We start from the raw sequence: 22,000 nt of genomic DNA on the forward strand, positions 1-22,000 counted from the left end.
GGGCATGGATTTCACGTTGGGTGCTGTTTTTTGATCAACAGAAGCTGTTGAGAATGAAAGCATATGTATTTGCTTTTCTAAAATATATATAATGCTTTAATTATCAATGTACTATTTATGTACTACTACATGCTTTCATTATAAATATATATGTGTGTGTGTGTAAAAAAAACCCTGTGCAAGTGTGTGTGTGTGTATACATACAGGTACATGTATAATTACTGTCAATTTTAATATTATCTTAAAACTCATATCAACTGACGGTAGGTCCAATAAACCTCTGTGTTTGTGACTTCCCCACCACCACCCCCTGCGTTTCTGTGGAACGTAGGTGTTTAGCATATCTTCTCATGCAGCAGGCAAGGAGGCTCCAGCAGTGACTGTCCCTCAAGTTTTGTTTCTCGTCATCTGATTCTTTCGCATCCTACTTTTGGGCTGCCTAGAGAGAGACAGGGGGTGGGTACACAACCTCACTCTAAAATGCACATGCTTACACTTAAACTAATATCCAGCTTGCTTCGATGGCATACATCCTCGATTTGTTTTCAATGTTTTCTGTCCTTGAAAGCAAGATATTTTAATACTTCACTGCATAGCATTTCTATGTTTGTTTAAAAATTAGCTGTCTTTCTAGATATTTTTTTCTTTCAATTTCTAATCCTTCTGTTTTAAAGCAGGGATTATTAAGCATCAGGTTTGCAGTAGAGTAGATCAATACTGGCTTGCCTTTGAAGTTAGGTAGAATATGAATAATAAGGTTCCAGTTTGGCTGAAGGTGTAAGTGTTTCAGCGACAGTAAACAGAAGTAACTGAGGTGTTGAGAAACAGAAAAAGGTTTATTTGTGATGTGTAGCAGGGTCTTGCTGGTAGGTTTACTACATAAAGGGAGGTGCATATTTGTAATGTTTGAGAATGACATAGCTAAAATATTGCTGGGTGCAGGTGTTCTGTACCTGGGAGAGTCAGATCTAAGATTATTGGGTTTTCTGGTCTGCAGAGATCTTCAGTGTCCAGGTGGGTTCAGCAAATCATACATATTGCCTCAGCAGCAGAAATACTGTACATGAAGTAATAATATAAAAAGGAGTAATAAACCATGTCCTTTTTTTTAAAAAAAGGGGTGAAAGCCTGTGATATTTTCCCTTTTTAAGAAATAAACAGTATAAAGAAGGAATGAATGAATTACTACTTTGTGTGGTTAAATTTGTGGCTAGATTCTGGAGAGTAAATGGCTGAGGCTTCTTGTGCCTTTTTGTTTCAAGTGGCCCTTAAGAAAGGTATTGTGATAAGTGGAGAAGTATATGGGAAAGCACCTCTTCCTTCCCTAGGTTACCTTTAGGCATTGCGGTCAGATATGTCTCCTTTAATGATGATAAATACCCGATGGTGTATCTTCAGAATTTCTCAGCTCTTTATCAGTTCTTTAGTATTGTTATAATATAGCAATATAATAATTTGAAAGTAAGATCAGGAAGTTCTTCCCTTGTGTATAATTTCCTTGTAGTTCCTAAACCCAAATGTTTGCATAACACAGATACAGTATTTTCTGTCATAATATATTTTGTGGCACAAATCATAAATTCTTATCAAAACTCTAAAAAGGCAATTTGGGGCTTGGGGCTGGGACGTTTCCCACCATCACTGGCTTTTATCAGAGGGCTGAGCTGGCTGGGATGATGAAACTCCTTTGTAATTTTTGACTGTGTAGCCTACTGAGTGGTTTATAGGTTTTTGCAGGGCTTCTAATGGTTAATGACAATTAGTTTTTTCTAAAAATAGTAATAATTTAAGCATATTGCTTTAATGAATTTTATCTCATTTTTTCCTTAATTAAGGAAGTTGTCTTCAGTTAGCAAACACCATTATTACTGAAGTATTTGAAAGTAATAGTTCATAGATTGCAGTCCTATCCTCCCTTATTACTATGTAGTTTACAAATTTGGATGTCCACTGCACTTTTTAGGAGGATTAGAGCTGTGAAATAATTTCTTAGAAGGATCCGATACACACTCTTGGCTAGGGACACAGCTGTTTTGTTTGAGTAATTCTAATACATTTTTTCAGTGCTTTGCAATTCCCCCTAAAATTTCATGCTAGGAATAACAGTAGTCCTGATTTAACAGCACTAGTGGATAATAGCTCTTAAATTTACCTATGATTAGGAAAATACATTCTTAAACTTGTTTGTACATATCTAACATTAGCAACAATAGTTAGGTTTGACCTGACTTCATTCCAGTGAGAAAAAAATCTAGTCAAATACTTAATAAAGTTTTTCCAAATGTTGTTACATGTTAAAGTCTTGCTGAACTATTAAAACCTGAAGACTTCAACCAATTCATTTTAGTCATGATATGGCCTAAAGTTGAAGTATTTTATAAAAGCTAAACAATGCCAAATGCATTTGGCTGAGATCAAAAGCCAAATCTATTTGTTCTCTTTCATCTTCAGTGTTCCATTTCCTAGGAGTGTGACCTTAGTCAAACATCTATTAAAGTTAGCTTTTGATCTTACTCCCTTTTTTTAAAAAAAAAAAAAAGAGAAAAAAGTCAATCTTTAAAATTTTCTTCCAGAGACAATCACACTATTGTGTTTTAATGTTCCAGTAGTGTGTGAGTAAATAGGATTCTCTGATGTATGTGATAGAACAGTGGTTAAATGGGACAATCATTTTTGTGTCAGAGACAAGAATCAAAAGGAAGCATTCTTCAGAAGCTGTTAACTGGAAAAATCCCCCCAGGTCAGTGGAAACATGTTAACTGGTCAATGCGCTGCATTTTTTGGTCCTTTGATGAAACGGCCTTGTAATTTGATAACAGGTAGCTGTTCATTTGTAATACAATTTTCTCTTCACCAGTCAAAGCTGCCTAGTGATTAATCAGTAAAAAGGTTAATTTTCTCCTCAAGTATGAGCAGTTTAGTGGCTTTTTGAAAGAAATAAAGACTGATAGGATAGTGGATATTACATTCTTTATTTCCTGAATAGAATTATAAAGGTGTTTCTTGGTCATCTGTAAATTCCTACCCATTAGGGCAGCCTAACTGTCTCATGTTCACTTCTCAGTTTAAGTGAAGTCAGTAGGTCTTTCTTAAATACATACTGGTTCCTAACACTATACAGAGAAATAAAATTACAGTTCAGATTTTTATTTAACATAGTAAACTGGTCAATTACAAATTAATCCACAATAACTATCCTATTAAACCTACTCTTAGCAATGTAGTGCCACTGTTAGGGAAGTCTCAATTAAAGGTCGTAGTAGAAAAATACTGAAAAGATTTATTTAAAAGCAATATCTATAGAAAAAACAGAGTATGTCCTTTTAATAATCTATTCAGTTGACATGTATTACATATTAAATTTCTAAAACCAGAGTTAAATGCTTACTGGAAACACATTGGAATATTACATAGGTAAGTTTATAATAATATATAATACTTAACCTACTGATGTGGGAAAAATTCTTAAGTCTATTTTAAGATTTAAAACTCCCAGCTCTAAAAAGATATCTGCAAAAAGTACAATATTAATATTGAGAAATGGCCAAGAACTGCAGAGTATAATAATTTCAAGGGGAATGCTTACAAGGGGTTACTTATATAATGTAGATTTCTGGAAAAGCAAGATGAAGAGATACCTGCAATATTTTTCCGAAATGGCTAAAAAAAAAAATTCAGTGCATCTTGGACATCACTTATTAAATATATTTTTATTTTAAAAGTAAATATACTTAATTTGAATTTAAAAAAATCTTAGAATCTGTTATAAAATCTGAATGTACTTTGGCTACTGAAATAGTTGCACAAAACCAAAGCTAAAAATGTTTGTTGCCATAGTTTTAGAAGAAATGAAACTGCTGTACTGATGCAGACTTGGGAGTAAAGACCAGTAGAGTTTATCTGCAAAGATTTGCAAGGGCAAAGAGAGTATTTGCATAATTTTAGATTACTGAGTGTTTCAATTCAGTGACTAAATTATTCCTCTTCTTCTTGAGCCTGTATTTGGCTTGGAGGCTGCAAGTTAATTCAGCTTGACCAATGAGTAGAGACACATCCTTTAGGATTTTAAAAATTGTGTAGTTCATCTTCTAAGTGTTATTTTTACTCACCACCTGGAACAAGAAAATAAGCTTCCAGTCAGTGTCTCAACTTTGAAAAATGTTCTTTACCTTGCATAGCATAAAATGGAAATAGCTACTCTGTCATAACTTCATAAAAAAAGAAGACATGAACCTATTGGGACTAAATTACTTGTAAATCTGTGTTATTTGTGTAAGTAAATATGCCTGAATAAGCTTCACCAAAACCATATGAAAATAACTTTAAAATGGAGAGATCAAAATAATCATAAGTAAAAAATGCTGGGGAAAAAAAAAAAAAAAGTTAATGTACACACTCCTCTGTTGTCATGTTCCATGCACTCCCTGGTTGTATGATCAATAGTCATTAATTTACGCCCCAGAGGAAAGTACAGCTCCTTGTGTTTCTTTATCTTCAGTCCAAACATAGCTAGAAGTTAAATCTGGTTTCTCCGGCCTGTGGACTACCTCCTAATTTTTCCTTTGCAGTACTTGTAAGTCACATATCTGTCACTTATTCGCAGAAGATGTCCAAAGCAGCAACTCAGCTTTGACCCAAGGAAGTGTTTGGGCAGCATTTGCTGCCTGATGTTATTGTTCTTTCCTCACAGAAGTTTGATGGAAAGTTGCATGAAAGATTGTCCTTTCCCAAGCACAGCCTATTGGATTGCTGTCCAAACTCTGCTGAAATTAAAATAAATTAATCTAAAATATCCAATTTCCTTCTTAGAAGGAAGAAATACATGGCATGTATATGCCATGACACACCACTAGTGCCAACTCACCACAGAACCCAACTTAAAATAATCAGTACTGCTGAAAGGGACTTTGTGGCAAAAGCTGCATTCCTGATGACTATGTCAGGTTGTAACTGTTTGGCATGGGTGCATTTTTCCACTCCTTGAATTTAAAAAAAAAAAAAAACAAAACAAAAAAAAAAAAAACCACAAAAAAAACCCAACAACCCAGGTTTTGTTATGCCAAAAGTGTATAGAGAAAGAGAACATAATGTAAGTGTAGGTAGAATCGTCACTTGAGGAAGCAGAGACCTAGAGTCTAGTCCTTGCTCCCTCATGCATTACTTTATTTTCAATTGAGCAATTAATGGAAAATTTATTTATTAAAATTATGAATCAGCTATTCCACAAAAATTCTAAGTCATGTTGCTGTGCTACATTCTACATCTTTTATCAAATTAATAGTAATTGTAAATTTGGTGGGTTCTACCTTAAATCTGGAGATCCACTTGGAGCCTGTGTCACTGATTTCCTGAATTTTCACTGAACTGTTTTCCTTTCTTGCCAGGGATATTACTGCTTTATTAGTCTGTCCTAATACCATCCAACAATATTTTTCACTATGAATAAGCTGTGGTATTTCAAATGATCTTAAAGTGCTAATATTTTGCTTTCATTCAACAGCCAGAATTGGAAAGTGATTATAGGTCTCAGAAGAATTTACGTTCTTATGTGATGCTGCTTTTGAACTTGCATCTTTTGAGGTTGTGTTAATTAAATGCCATTTGGAGAGGAGTGCCTGGGCTGCTTCTTTTCATTGCTTAGCTTACTGTGCTTCAAATAAATGTAATATTTTTGTGGGTTTTATGAACTGGCCACAAATATCTCAGTCTTAAGTAACTAAGAGCAGTAGTAGCTGTGTTATCATAGCATTCAGTTTTTGTTCTGGCGGAGGTCTTGAAAAATTGCTTATGTGGAAGAAATACTGTGTGGATTGGGTGATTCTACAAAGCTGTGTAAGTGGAGGAACCTGGCTTAAGTTTTACCATTTGAGCTAGCACTAGTTGCCACCCCAACTGCTGGTCTAGTCCCAATAATTTTGGCAAGAAGAATCTAGCCTTTGCAAATAATCCCACTGATTTAAAATTGATTGCAGAGGGATTGCTGCAAAACTGGAGGACTGCAATGCCTATGAGGAAGGCAGAATTGTATCCTTGGTTGAGTGCTTCATCTGCACTTGCAACTTAAGCGAGTTTGAGTTTGAATACAAATTGTTTTCCCTCCTTTTAGCCAGTGCGAACCATAGTAGAGAACAGTTTATTATTGTTCACAATATTTCTGCTATTCATTTTCAAGCAAAGTTTTTGTGATGTAGGGAGCTCGCTGCTGCTGTTCGTAGCTTGGTGAGTAATAATGTAAAGTTATTATTTGCTTGGTTTCAGTTCAGTGAAAACATCTGATGAAAGATTGGAGTAACATTTCTCCCCTCTAACACTTTAGCTTCCAGGAGGGGCTAGGTAAGGGATCTGTGCAGTATGATCTTCTAAAGCCTGTAGCATTAGTCAGGTTGGTCCAGCCTGAGCAGCGGCTAGCAGGGGTAGTATTTTAGCAATCCAGTCTCTAACAGCAATGCTGATCTTGACATTGTATTGAGGTTTCATCTGAAATACTGTAGCACAATAAATTTATGGAACTCAATATTCATTTAAAATCCTTGAAATACACCATTTTTTAAATTGCAATTTGAGACAGTTGGGATGTAGCAGAGCTGTGCCATTTGATACAAAAAAAAATATTTGTATGGTATGTTCCAATCACAAGTAGGAAGTAGCTTGAAATCACTCACAAAGATATCCTTATTCTCAGAAGACCTTCCAGCCCAATTAATTTTACAAACTCGAGAGATTTGTGCCAACTCCAGATAAGCTTTCAGACTTTTTGGTACTTAACTGAAAGGACCTCCAAAAACTTCGGCAATTTCCCCATCATTATCACTTATGGACAAGTGCTTTAAGCCCACTGAAATTGATTTAATGTGAAATGAACAAACGTGGAAAAAAAAAAAACCAGCTAATTCTAATTTCAGATGGCAGCACATGCACCATGACAGACTTCTGTGATTATAGAGAAGTTGCAGAATGTCCATGGTGAATATGAGGACTATTAGGTTTAAATGTATTTATAACATAATTTTAGGTTCCCATGAACCCAGATGTCTTCTGAAATGGATAACTGAGTCCTGCAATCGGAAGCAAATGCAGTGAGCTCTAAAGCCCGAGAGAAGGTGGCCATTAAGCCCTGTTAGTGCATCCAGGGGCCTGCCTGTGTGTGAGCTTTCCAGGCTGTTGGGCAGTCCAGGTTGTTTGGAATTTGACTCAAGTAAGTCTGAGGTTGCCCACCTGGCCTGCATCACTAGATAATAGTGCAGGGCACTGGCTGGGGGCCAGTGCATGCTGATACCCTTCTTTGTCCTGATACTGAAAGAATTCTTGAAGTTACCGAGGCATTCCTGCTCTGCAGGTTGTGAGGCTGGTGTCAAAGGTCTGTTTTCCTTTGGGGGCTGATGATAACCACCATTGTATTCTTTCCTGTGGCTTCTGAATATTTTGCAGTTTGGAGTTAACATTTTTTTTCTTATAAATGGAATTTATGTTTTATGTTGCTCTCAGGGGGAGGTAGCTTAACATTTCTGGTTTAGTTTTTATTTTTTCAAGCCCTTATGTCAAAGAATTGTAAACTTTATGACAGCATTATGAAAGCATAAGCAGATAGTTTGAGAATTTGGATGATTATGAGCATCAGTTTAACCTGTCTTATCCTTACTGAAATCTGAGTCCTAATGCATTAATTTATCACTCTTTTGATGTATGAAAACACTTTTTAAATACACCACGTAGTGTAAGAGTTTTCATTTTATGTTGAAAATTTTCAATGACATGGCTAAAATTGCATCAGATATGCACTGAAGAACATACAAATTATCTGTAAAAAGTGATTGTGATCTTTTCAACAATAATTCAGTAGCTGATGCGTCTGTCTAGTGTATGCTTCCATCTTCTGGAACCTGTAGATCAAAAATGGGATGGTCAGTCAATCAAATATACAGAGGAAGGTAAAGGTCATAGTAGTGCAGCACACTAAAAGTATTACGCATTACAGTCTTGACAAATCATTCTCATGGCATAAATTGTAAAAAAGAGCAGAAAATGTCACAAAATTAATCAATTCTCATGAGACACGCTGTAGGAATGAAGAAAAAAAAAAAAAATAATGTAACCCTCTCAGTGCACTTTTTAGTTCTGATTTTGCTGTTTCCCTGCAATAAGATAAGCTGCAATTTTGTTTGACATAAGACACCGGCTACCTTTTTGGATATGAAGCAATCCATAAAACATGTAGCTGGGTATTGTGGTGTATCAGTTTGAACATGAGTGCTCATGTTAACATAGGTTTAAGCACAAATTTGGGATTAAAATTTCTCTATACTTCAAACTGAACCCCTTGACAGATCTTTGGTCAGCATATCTTCGTATGGATCAAGCATGTGATATATCTCAGGTACAGGGGCTTGATGGAAGATGTTTCCAGTCTTTCAGATGGATATTGGGGAGGATAAATTAGACTATACAAAACAGAGGTTATAACTGGGGTGAGAAGCCTAAATAATAGAGGTAGATGTGGGTTGAAAGCATTTGGAAAACAAACTCTCCCCATATTTAAAGTGAACACCCAGATTTTTAAGTACCAATACTTTTACTATGGTCTAAATATGTGTGAAATTAGAGAATGACAACCTGTTATTTCTGCAACATTCTATTCCGTGTAGTGGCAGGGACATTTTGATGTTTAATCATTTCGAGGTTTTAATCTTGTTTATGCTTAGGTGAACTTTTGCATGAACTTATGTTTTAGAATTGAAGTAAGGTGAGCAAGCACACAGCGTTAAACAAAAATTACTAGGATTGAGAAATCAAGCCATCAGAAATTCAGAAACATTTGTGGAACCCTAATTCTGATCCCTTGATCATTTGGCAAAGTCTTTAAATTACATTATCACCTACTTTTTTTTTTCCCCAGCATAACTGCCTGGTTGATGATAGAGAATCGATTGACCTGTGCGGGCAGCAGGGTTGTATGATGAAGAGACCTATCTGTAGGTCTGTCCCTATCTATCTGCTGCAGAAGTGGAAGCTATGTAGGGAATACTCAGGGACTGTGCAAACGCAAAGAATAAGGTCTTTCAAGTAGAGACTGTGTGACAATTCATCGCAGAAGCAAGCTGACTGGAGCTTCTCTGTGGAAGATTAATTTCTCAGAATTCCTGACAAATACACATAGTATTTGTTTGGGATTTTTCTCCTTCAGTAAGGTTCATTTTCCATAGTATCATTTTCTTGGCATTATAAGGTGTTGGTATTTAAAAAATTTAGGCCACTCAAAAATTTTAACTCTCATTTGAACTGTTTTGCTAAGGATAATCTTCAGTAGTCTCTGAACTTTCATTAACTGAATGTTTAGAGAATTAGTCTTTATTTTCTCTTTCACTTTCAACATGTAACAGGATAAATACTGTATAAATACTTCCAAATTGTCTACTCTAAAAATCAATTTTTGCTGTTGTTTGGGGTGCTTTCCTGCTGCAAAATAGGAGAGAAGAACATATTTTTAAAACGTGGTTGTAATGTCAGACCAACTGGTTGCAGGCAGCAGAACGGATGAAAGAAACTCAACTCTTGTAATACATTTCTTGGCTATTGACTGCATTTCATCTTGGCAATGTCAAATGGATGTAGCATGGATTTCAGTCTGGGCTCCAAAGTGTCCTCCCAGGGCCTGAGGTGAATACTCACACAACTTAGCCCATGATAAAGCTTAGCACTACAGTGCTTACGCTGAAATCCCATCCTCTGCCTGCAGTGGCCAATTACTCACTAAGTTCTTTCCTTACAGTCTCTCAAATGTTTCATGTTGATGGATTATTATGACCTATCTGAAATGGTAGCCAAGGTATCTTTGAGCAGCTGTTGAAAACAGAACATGCACCAGAGCTAAAACTTTCCTACAGTTTCTAGTTGAGTCAGTTCAGTGAAATGGAAAAAATCTGCAATAATAAGACTTACGTGTTTGGACCTGTCTCCGAACTGCCCTAACAGTTTGGTCGTTTTAATGTTCTTATTTAAGAATTTGGTTGCACAGTACTTTGCGTTACTAGCTGGGTTTTACCTACCTGTTTAGCACTAAACAATCACAATTCATTTCAGCTACAGAGAAGCCTCCACATTCTGATGTGAATGTTTAAATTAATCATCAAATGCTTGCAGGCATTCTGAAAACATAAAGTACATTATATGTATTTATTAATTTCCTTATTAAAAAAAATGGGAAAGAAAGCATATCCTTTTCAGTCTTCTAAGGCCTAATTTATGTTTCAGAATTGTTTTCACTGTTTACAATATGGTATCTCATTTTAACATTTCATACTACCAGATGTTTCATTATTCCTGTTTTAGCACATCATACTTGACCCATAGCAGCTTTGAATGCAAATAACAAACAAGCTGATGCACAATGCTTGACTATTAGACTGAAACAATATAGCAAGGCTAAACTGGTTTTCATTTTTCCTTTTGAATATTATTAATTACAATGTGTTGACTGTTAATTTAATTAAATGTTTTGTTTTAATATAAGACCATTCTTCAGTTCACTGACTCACCTTTTCATTTAATTAATTGCAAACCTCAGGATTTGATTACTTATAGTTCTCCTTTAGTTAATTTACTTGTACACAGTTTTGACAGAAAAGCTTTCAAACTAATATGAAGGAGGGGCACAGTCTAACTAATTAGGGAACTGGAAAAAATAGCTGTAACTAGAGCACAAGATTAGCAGATAGTCAGGGTCACCTTAGAATGCTCAGGGTCCTTGTATTCATCATCAAAATCCAATTTTCAATGACTGGACATTAGTTAAAAATGGAGGATCCACTTGCGTGCAAGATACCCTGGGTACCTCAGTGCGGGACTGTGAGTGATTTTTGGTTTCTTATGTCTCCAGGAAGGTATTTGCTAATGAACAAATGGTGATGTTTACTCAAGGCAAGAGACACTGTCCCCTTCTCAGCTGGTGCTTGGGGAAGTGGGTGGGTTCAGCACTGCCCTGCAATGGGTGACCAGCCCTGAGGAGGATACACTACAAATGACCTTGGAGTTGTGATCTTTGGGCCATGCAGTAAAAAAGCCTTTTTTGTTGAAATAATTCCTGAGACTTCTCAGAGGAATAATCTTCAGTAGTCTTTTTGTCTGCGTAGGGGATATTTGAGTAAACAATTAACCACTAACTTTAATAGGGTGCAGACAAGGGATGGAGGAACCTCTCTGACCTTCACACCCTCTCAAGTACTACAGGTACCATGGCTTTAGGAGAAGAGGATGTGTTCAGTGGGGTCCGGCCCTCACAGAAACTGCCAAGCCTTCACAGTACCTTCAGGTCTATCTCCAACAGCTCCCTCTTCCCCAGAGCAATGCAGCGTGCCATGTTGAGTAAGCTGAGTAAGACCTTAATTTGGATCAAAGACCTTGATTTGAAAACTGTTTGGTGCTTAGGTATATTTTAACTGTGGCTCAGAATACAGTTGCAGAATTTAACTTCAGTGCAACCTGAGCATAAAGTGTGCTGGTTTGTATGTCCTTGAAGGGTTATTTCAGGCCTAAATTTGTGTGTTGTACAGCAGAGTTACGCAGACTTGTCAAAGGGAGAGTACACAGTGTCCTGACAAAACTGAAATTAGGGAATGAAGATTACTAATGGCAGTTGGTTGTTTTGCCATATGCACAATGCAGGTGTACCTGAGCGCGTACCATCACAATCTGTTATGCAATTGTAATCAAGATTCATATATAGAGAGCTGACCCAGAACATGGCTCAGATCTCTGCGTTAGCGCTGATGTGTCCCTCTTGAAGATCCCTACCAGCTCTTCAAGGAGCTGCTGTCTTTCAGCCAAGGCGACTGGTGGGTTGTGGGCTACTGTTAGCAGGACTAGCTCTGCCAGCCACATGGTTGCTAGCAGTTTTGAAAACAAATCATTGCAACTGTGATGAGACTCAAGCTTTTTTGTTGTTGTTGTTGTCATTGTAAAGGTTGTATGTGTTTGGTAATAAGCAGTACATAGTTTATTTCCTGGGTGTTTAGTGATTGATCACAGCTGGCAGAAGATAAGTGAAGGAAGGGGAATTTAAAGTGTAAACGGAGAGTAAAAACCAGAAGCTTTGAAGTATGTAATCCAGCATGTCAGTTTTCGTAGTGATCCTTTTTTTGGTTGTTTGTGGGGTTGGGGTTTTGGTTTTTTTTTTTTTTGCTTTTTTTGTTTGGTTGGTTGGTTGGTTTGGGTTTTGTTTTTTTTTTTTTTGTGAAAGTAGAGGTAGATGTATACATTACAGCAGTTTTGAAGTACATTTTTCAAAGTGAGATACTCTAAGTGAGATCCTGCTGCTGATAATGATTCATCTGAAAGGATGGAAATGATTCTTCAGTTCTTTGTAGATCTTTAGATAAGTCAGTTAAAGAATAGCTCTCTGCCACAGCTAGCTGGAGCTGAGTCAATTACAGAAAGGAGTTTTATTAATAGTTAAATTAAATAGTAGCTTCAGTAAGGTAAGCCGTGGCAGTAGCCTTAATTGAAGATTATGCCAATGGGTGATTTGCTGTACATTTTCTTCCATCATTTCAATCAGTAGCACACTCTTCCTGCTGAAACCATTTGCTTTAATCCCAATTTTATTAGCTTCCAGAGATGCTGAAGAATTAGTACACTGTTTTTAAGTGCCTCATACAGTCAGATTCTAGGACTTCTACTATCACAGTTCAAGTAAGAAATTGTATAGACTGGGGAATAAGTGAATGAAAGTATAAAGACTTTGCTGATACTGAGCTTAGAGATAGCATTGGCTATATCTGCTTCAGGTTTATGTCTGACTGCTCAGGATCTTCAGGCTGCAGTGCTTTCTACATTAGGACTGTGCTTTACTCTTTAAACTTTTAATGCTGGAGTAGAGTGACTTTGTGGCAGATGGCACAGCATAGATTTCTGATACATCACTGTTTTTTGGCCGTTACCCTTACGGCAGCTGTGTCTGGTTAGGGAGCTCAAAAATGCCTGACAATAATTACCTTTAATTTCTGCAGGTGGCATTGTGATGATTTTGGAACTATGTTTATTCTTTTCTGCTTGTTCCTTGGAGTACCCTTTCTGCCTTTGTTATGCTTCTGATACAACTGTCCAGTAGAAGTTTGAGAGTTTTTTTGTTTGTTTTTATACAGTGACCTGAAAAATTTCTTCTCTTGTCTTTTCTCTGAACATTTTACTAAAGGTCTAAATTTACTTTTCATTCCCTGTTTATCTGCTTATGAATAGTTTCTTTACTCTTGCCTATATTTATACTAAGTAAAGTTTTATGATTTACTGTATCAAGAACCTGTAGAAATACTGACCCAGATAAAATGATTTACTGGGATATTGGCTTGTATGTATATATTTGGGTACATACAAATGATAAAATGTTATGATAAAAAACTCCATGTTCAGGCTCTATATTTTTTGTAACCTTTAAAATAAATGTGAATGCTTTGCAAATGGATTTGAAGTAAAAAGTGGAAAGAGAGTAGGCCGTGAGTGGGTACAGGTTCTGAAACTGCTTTAGTGATGGCTCTACCTCAAAACTTGGAATTGGTTGGGATAAGGAGGAAAAGTGCAGATCTGCAGGTAGGCAGGCAAATCACACAGGTGCTTGGAAATCTTGAAAACGGTAAATTCCTCATAAGACTTGTGCTTGTCTTTTTGAACTTTCTGAAGATAATGTGAAATTCACCCAAAGAGCAATCCCACTTCCTTTCCCTAGGAAAAAAGTGGAGAAGTTTATAGACTATATCATCTTCTCCAGAAAGTGTGTGAAGAGTTTTATCATTGAAGATATATTCTTTGATGAATTAAGTGTGAGTGATGTCAGCTAGAAAATTTGTAAAAACAGGAGTTTAAACATGAGGATTTTGTATCTGCTTGATAAAAAACATGTAACATAACTGAAGTTAACCAAAATGCTGTATCTATATATGATAGTGCATGTCCCTCCCTCATGCAGTTGAAGTCTATGGATTGCTTACTTAAGTCATATTAAAATAATGGGAAGGTTTGTAAAGCCTATTAGAGGAGCAACAGAGCTAATCTAAATGTCAAATTCATAGCAGCTTTTAAAAGAAAGTATTTTAATTTATGGATGTGTGGCAGTATAGGATGTGAAAATTATTAGTTCCCTTTAATCAGTATCTAATCTCTCAGTAAGCAGTACTTACCAGAAACAGCAAATTATTTAATTCTGCTGTGATGTATAGTATCTTTGTGGATTGATACAACATGCACCACCGACAAAAAAATCATGGGGTTTTTGGTAAATGCAATTCAATGATTTTGTGAAACTATTGCACAGTCAGTTACAAGATACCTGATAGGAAGCGTTTAGCTTGCTTTTTAGCAAATGACAAAAGCAAGTGATACTATACTGGGAGGAAGACAGTAAACCCATTTATTCCATGACTGAACGAATACACAGTTATACCTGTTGAGATCTTTTTGGTTACATGACCTTATTCCCTGTATTTTCCTGCAAGATAGATGAACTTCAGATAAGATATTTTCAGTCACGACTTGCTAGAGTAAAAGTAATTTCATACTGTCTGGATGAAAATATGATCTCTTACTTACTGAGCAAGTCAAAATGATAAAACTTTAAAAGTTTACTCATATGAAAAAAAAGTATATTGGGAATCTAAATAATAATTTAAAAATTATGGTAATGATGGTAACGTGTAGCTTGATGCTACTCTATTTCTTATCTTTTAGTATTGGAAGTCAGTTGGTTTCTAATCACTTGAAAATCTTCTACCACTAACTCCCCTTAATTCTGTGAATATGTGCTGGGCGTAATGGTCTCTTAAAGGTGGGATCAAGTTTGTAATTACCCGTATTGTACTTTTCTAACATTTCCAGTGTAATATTTTCCAGCAGCAATAATGCTAATCCAAACTAACAGACTTCAGAAAAACACAAAATAGTATTTGGATATACAACATAATAGTAAGTACAGCAATGATTGTTCCATGTTAAATGGCTTTAAACAGTTGAAGTTAAGAAATACTGTATCTTATTACTAGTGTATTTGGAAATTTTGTAGCAGCTAAATAAGTCAACCGGAAAGTGATCAAACTGACAGGAAATTATATTTAAAAGTATAATCAAAAAGGATACCATTAAATAAATGTCTTTATGCTATACATGTATTAAAAAAAAAAAAAAAAGAAATATGAAAGAATTTTTAAAAAAAAAATCCTTAGAATGGTGTACTGAAACAATTTGACTTTAAAATAAAGCCAGTGTTCAGAATAACATTAAATAACTGGGCTAAGAATGTGTATTAAATTTATGTGACTTATTCTCACTGAAAAGAGTTGTTCTTCATATTTTTCCATGCTGTATTGTACGGTATGATAATAATTTTATTTATTTATATTTTTTCAGGTCTGACAGCAGCTGCCATGGCAGAGGCTATGAAGTTACAGAAAATGAAACTTATGGCAATGAATAGCCTTCATGGAAGTGGAAGTCAAAATGGAACAGAATCAGAAAATGAAGAGCTCAATTCTAATGCAGGTAAGTAATGCTGTTCATGTGAGCTCTAAGGGAGTACTTAGCATCTGTTTTTGTGAATGGGAAGCAAAATCAAAGATATATCTAAAATTTTTGTTCTATTTTATAAAGTTTGCTCTGCCAGTGTCAGATCAGAATTACTGCCCCCATTCCTCCAGTATTCCTCCAGATTGCCTCCTTACAGCCGTCTTCATTAATTTTTCTGAAAAATATTGGTGAAGGATTATTTTCATTATGTTAGAATACAGACATTTTAAGCTGTTCCCTAAATACATATGTAGTAACAAAAGACTTTTCTACTGGCAATAATACAGTGAGTCTAGAGTTTTCCTGTAAATGATGGAAAGGTTCCAAAATGTCAGCTTGTTGGAACTCCTCATAATGAGTTCCACAGTACATTGGAGAAAGGTAGAGAATGCTAAATCACCAACTTTCTGTCTTTTCTGCATTTTGTTATTTCCTTGAACAGATATTTGCAAACCACAGCTATGAAGGAGAGTTACGATAAACATTTGTTGTGGCCTACCTGCCTGGAATAACCTTGGGTAGAAAGCACTGACACTGAACGTATGTTCAGTCTGTACTACTGTAAGCAGTAGTATAAACTTGAGCGAATCTCCCTGAGTCCCAGTTTCACAAGAATAGGGTTCAGAGTTTAACTTGAAAATGGATCCTTTGAAGAGGGTACCTTCTTTGTTTATTCTAAGGTCCTTTAGATGATGAATAGAAGAGGTTTTTTAGTTAGATGGTATAGAGGATCTAGAATAAGATAGATCCATTTTGTCTCAGAAAGCTACTAGATACCTGTTACAATAAGGGCAGTTTCACTTGGACTCACTTTTTTTGACACAAGCAATCCTACAATAGGCTCTTACCATTTTGGAAATGCATACGTCTTTTGTTTTCATTATCAATTCCAGAACAGAGACATTGTCTAATCCCTCATTGCATTCAGACCTCCCATCGGCATTCTCACATCTCTGAAGTCACACATGCGTCTCTAAAGACGAAGTCGCTCTAACAGTTTGCTTGCTTGGATGGTGTATAGTGTATATGCATTGTACCATCAAAATGGTAATTTATTAGACCAATAAAGCAGCAGCTGGGAGGTCTTAGACTCATTTTCTAAAGGAGTAACTTTGAATTCATGACAAATTATGCACAAAGCAGTCTTTCCAAAAGTGGTATTGCCTTTTGCTAATTTTGTGTACTCATCTGTATTGAAGAAATCTGGCTTCTAATTCATGCATTAAACCCTTTCCCAGCTTTCTATTTTGTAGGATATGTATTTCTTATTCACCTCTCAGACCCTAATCAATTAGTGCATATTGAATTCAGAAAAAAAGCACTGAAAAAGCATATTCAGTTTAACTCTTATAGCCTGTATATAGTTCAAAATGAATTATGAAGTTTCACTGAATGCTAAGAAATATGACTGAAGATAGAATTTCTACAGAAAAGCAAGGAAGCTTCATACAGAAAAGATGTAGGGTTAGTATTAGGGGTTTTAAAAGCTGCTGTACAAAAGCTTGCTAATTTGAATGTTCATGGTTTCATGTGTTACCTGATATGGCAAAACTGGCATTCTTCATGTGGGGAGAATCTACAGTACAATAATTAATATTATTATTTTAGGTACCTCATTGACAAGTTTTGTGGGTGACTATCATACCAGTCTTTCTACAGTACGTCAAGAGTATGCATATTAAGTGAAAGTTCTCTGTGGTTTAGCAATTCAATGAGTTCTACAACTGACTCAATACCAATTTAAACATTTGGAAAAATTCCCACTGACTTTAGCTGAAGTAACAGTGGGGCCCAAGGATGGTGTCAGTTATGTAAAGATCTTTTCTTGATTATTTCCCCTTTTCATTGCCTAATTCAGCAAAATTGCCAAGAGTAAATTTACTGGATTGAGTGCCAATGTTACTTGCAGACAAAGAAATAAGTCCTTAACAAAAAGAACTACTACTAATCATGTTAAAAATCACAATTTCGCCTCTTTAGTATCTGCAATGCCAGCATTAGGATCATTTTTGTAATGCATGGCTTTTCTCTTTATTGGAGGATTTTTCAGGATTTTTTTTTTTTTTTTAAGATTCACATTGAGCAGGTACAGCAGGATGTGTCAAGGAGGAAAACCAAAATGAAAGAAACGTAAAACTTAACTATACATTTCACTATACAAAATAACTGAGGAATTACCAAATATTCACTATAGAAAACTCACTGGAGTCTGAGGTGGGGCGTGAAGAGTATGGGCATTTTGTTGAGAAGTTGATATACATTTTGTAACTTTGATTCAATGTGAAGAGAACACCATGTGTGTATGAAACCTTTACCAACTGTTTGTTTTGCTCTAGACTCTTACAGTTTAAATGACTATTAAAACTAAAATGGGGATGCGAAATAAGAAAGAGAATTGAACTTTGAAAATTTTTTTACTAAGAAGAGATAAGAAGGAACAGAGCAAAGGAGTCAGAAGCCTCATAAGTGAGGAAAACATTTTATTTTAGGAGAGAGACCTAACAGTTTCTTTGATTTGAGGTTGTGTTTAATAGCTTCTGTAATGGCTGCAACATGACTCTGCATCTAGATTTCAGCATGAGTAACAACCTGTTCGTGTTTCATTTAGCTCCAAATGAGAAATTCTGTCTTTTATTGTTTTAGGAAATTAGTCTGTGTACTATTGCTCCTGGAACTTTATAATTAATCACTAAAGGTTATGGCTGTGGAGACTTTGTGGGAAGTAGATGTCTGAATGATTATAATTGTAGCTGTCAAATCAAAAATACAGTCATACAGAACAGAGGACCTTTCGGTTCCTTTGATTTTAATTTTTTTTTTTTTTTTTACTGTAACAAAGACTTGAAGGGTTGCAGTTTTACTTAAAAAAACAACTATATGGATTGTTGTTTTTTTTTTTTACCTGAGTGTTACACATTGACTTCCTTTGGTGAGCATAAGATACAATGCCAGTAAATATTTCACATTAGGATGTGTGCCTTCCTCCTCAGTCTGTAGTCTGATAGATGAGTGGAACACTCTCTTTTGCTGCTGTTAATTTTTGAATAAAAAATGTAACTGATCAGTCCTGAAACTTTATTGCCGCATTTTTGGAAGTATGTCGTTATATACATGCCATTAGTATAATAAAAAAGTGATGAGGCTGTCTTGTCATATTAATTTCAATCCCCATCTGTACCTGTTGAAGTCTATGAAAAAAAATTGGATTTGCTTCTTTAGTAAAGTCTAGAACATCACTTCTGTAGTGTCTTTGTGTGCACCTACGATGATGTAAATATTTGAAGAATTTCTGTATCTGAAGCCAGAACTCATGCTATCAACTTAAAATCTGAACTCTAACTCATGGGATCACTGACTATAATTACTCAGATATTATACTGTCTTCTAGGAAATTACAGGTGTGGAATTGACTCTTACAACTGTGTCTAAGGAAGTGGGGAGTTCTTTTCCTGCTTCTAGTCCAACTGATATTCTTTTACATCAGGTCCTACCTAACTCCTCTTTGTGATATTACAGTAATCTCGGTAATGGTGTTATCTAGTACTGGAATATTCTAAATAACTTCTTAAAAGAAAAAGCTGCAAGAGACAATACTGAATCTGCGGGGGAAAAAAATGATGTACCAAAAAATAAAAAAAGCACAATTTTTTTTCATTAAAGTAATGCATTAGTTTGCAGTGCTGTGAAGAATGTTGTTATACATTTGAACATGAATGTCCTTCTTCCACTCTCTGCTGAAGAGAAAGAGATTTTTTTGCACCTTCCTACTCATCATATGAAGTGTTGAAGCAAACTTTCCAGGCAGTTGAAAATTTCATATTTAATCTGGCACTATGGGTTCTCTGGCCCCACAGTCCAGCCAATCTGTGCTAGCTGTTCCTTGTAGCTTAGTGTCTGTCTCCATCTTCTTGTGGGATCTGGAAAAAAAGGTGGAATTTAAAGAACCGTGTGGTTGGGGACATAGGTGTCTGGAAGTGGGAGAAATTAATCCTTCTGGAATCTCAAATTCCCCATGGCCTTAAGTCTTTCATAGTCTTATTCCTCCTTTTTGGCTATTTCATGTGAGTCCTTGGAGATGAGACAGTTTGCGGATGGCAGTCAGTGCACACATCAGGATTGCCTGGAGTTCAGAGGTTTGCCATAACTAAGGCAAGTCATGCTGTGAAGTCATGCTATAAAGCGTGACTGATGATATATGCTAGGAGTGATGTGGCCTTTCATATCCCACTTTGGAAAATTAGTAAGATCAAGAATTTGAAGCTGGTGGCTGAAGCCAGGTATGCTGGATGCATGTACAGATCTCTCAAAGCCCAGCCACGTAATCAGTTTTGTTGTTCTATAGAAATAAGACAAATAAAACCTCTCTGATTGCACAGAACTGTTTCTGAAGATCATCTGTTCCATCATCATGCAATACTAAAATTAGGTGATGTATTCTGGAAATTAGCATATAATTGCCTGGGGAAATTTGAAAGTTATGTGGAATCAGAGCTCTTTTTTTTTTAAAAGTATGGCATTGGTTAATTTGTACGAGTATGTGGTAGAACTGGAACCTGAAGGATAGATTGCAAAATACAGTATTAGTGATATTACCTGAACATTCTTTAAGCTGCGTAAGCAAAGAAGGATAAGTGCATAGCAATCCGTGACAATACCTGTTTGTACAAAACCTCACTGCAAAGAATAAAGCAGTTATTTCCTTCTGTTGGCTTTTGGAGTTAGCATGCATGATTTAATAAATGTGTTTTGCTTTCCCAAGAGAGATATCAAACAGTACTAAGTGTTTCAGTGGTATTTCCTTAGGAAGTCAAAATGTTATTCTGTATGTAGAGTCTTGTTTAATTTCCAGACAAGGAGCTAAGTTAGGCAGAAAAGAAAGGAAAAACAGAGCTTTTGGCATATGAGGATCAGAGAAAAAGCTCTTCATAGGAAAAAAAAAAAAAAAAGTGTTATCTTTTTATCCTTTTTTCTGTTCAGTACCTGCCATGCAGTTTTCTCATAAATGCAAACATCCTTCACAATCTGTTTAAAAAACCACAAATACATCACTCAGAGGAATATTTAAGGAACCATCAGGAGGGAAAAAACTCATTGGTTTAATGGAATGCTGTCAAGGAAAATCAGCATCACAAACGACACAGGGGCAGAATTGATACTTTTGCACTGACATGTTAAAAGAAAATCCCATGCATTATTTAGAAAACCCAGAAATCTGTCAGCTGTATGATTGCCGAGTTAGCAGAAGCAGGAGGATGCTGCTCAAGTTGAAAAGAAACGCGTAGGCACAGATCCATATTGTAACCTTTCATGTTCTCCACCCACCATGAATACCCAGCTATTACACGGTCAGCATTTTTTAGTTTTTCTCTTTTAAAATTTTCAAGTGCTTGAAAAGTCAAAAGAGGTAGGTCTTTTATTCTAAAAAGCAGGATGCCGAGGCTGTTATTTTATTGTAAGAGTAAAAATGACAAGACCAGAGAACAGATTTTTTTTAAATCCTTGAGTGCTGTGCAGACTTCATGAAGTAATTTTTCCTGTTGTTAAAGCAAGTATTTTTGTGTTACATGAGCAGAGAGTTATTGTTTCAAAGATGATAGTTTTATTTAAAGAACACAAAACATTCATGCCATTTTAAAAATATAAGCAGTCAAAACTACTATTAATATTTTTAGAATCAGTTGAATAGCTAGTGAGGCATACATTTAATTTTCTTTAATTGTCCTTTTGCCAGGAAAAATAAATACGGTCTTGAAGTAAGAGAGAATTTAACATGCTTTGTTTTCTGTATTGTCTCATCCAGAAACTAGGCTTCTTTGACTCCAGCCCTATCAGATCTATTAAAACATTACATCCTAAAAATAGACATATCTATGGTATTTCTTTAGATGCGTACCTGTGTTGGTCATGGTGAGTATGAAGATACTTACTTTTCATGCTGGAAGTTGAGAGTAGCACACAGTGGCTGCGTGGACCTCCCTGTTTGCTGAGTGGTGGAGTAAGCTGCTAGTCCCTGGCTATCGAACACAAATGGATTGAATGCTGGGATAGGTGGGATAGATAGGAAAAAGCTTGACATTTTTGATGTGCCTTTTTTGCCCCAAGCATGCCAACAATGTACTGTGAGTGTGGCTCATGGTTTGCTATGTGTTACACAGCTGATGGGACCCGGCTGGGAGATAGGCAGTGATGGTCATTGCCATGCAGAGGCACAGCTTAAAAGATCTCTTGAAGATCAGAAGTGAGTTCAGAGCATTTCACAGCTGCTGTTCAGCCTGTCAGTCTGGGATGCATTTCTCTGGGGCAGATTGGGTGCTGCAATAGGACTGGGCCATGTTACAGTGGGTGTCTGAAAAAAAAAACAACTTCTGAGGCCCCTAGATGAGACACTGGTTCTTCAGGGCTAACTTACAGCACATAGGTGAGGGAGAAGCATGCTGAAGTCTGGTGTACAAACAAG

General features: G+C 36.0%; 1 protein-coding gene across 7 annotated transcripts in view; it reads left to right on the forward strand.

The window, feature by feature from the left end:
* DACH2 (dachshund family transcription factor 2) overlaps positions 1–22,000 on the forward strand; it is a 311,886-nt gene that overhangs the window by 194,538 nt on the left and 95,348 nt on the right. For all 7 annotated transcript variants that reach the window (XM_042807358.1, XM_042807360.1, XM_042807363.1 and 4 more), the window contains one exon: positions 15,388–15,519. In XM_042807358.1, coding sequence (XP_042663292.1) covers positions 15,388–15,519 — 132 coding nt within the window. The remainder of the gene's footprint in view (positions 1–15,387; positions 15,520–22,000) is intronic.

The sequence above is a fragment of the Tyto alba genome, unplaced genomic scaffold (assembly GCF_018691265.1).
Source record: "Tyto alba isolate M040663 unplaced genomic scaffold, T.alba_DEE_v4.0 Super-Scaffold_5, whole genome shotgun sequence".
Classification (NCBI taxonomy): Eukaryota; Metazoa; Chordata; class Aves; order Strigiformes; family Tytonidae; genus Tyto; species Tyto alba.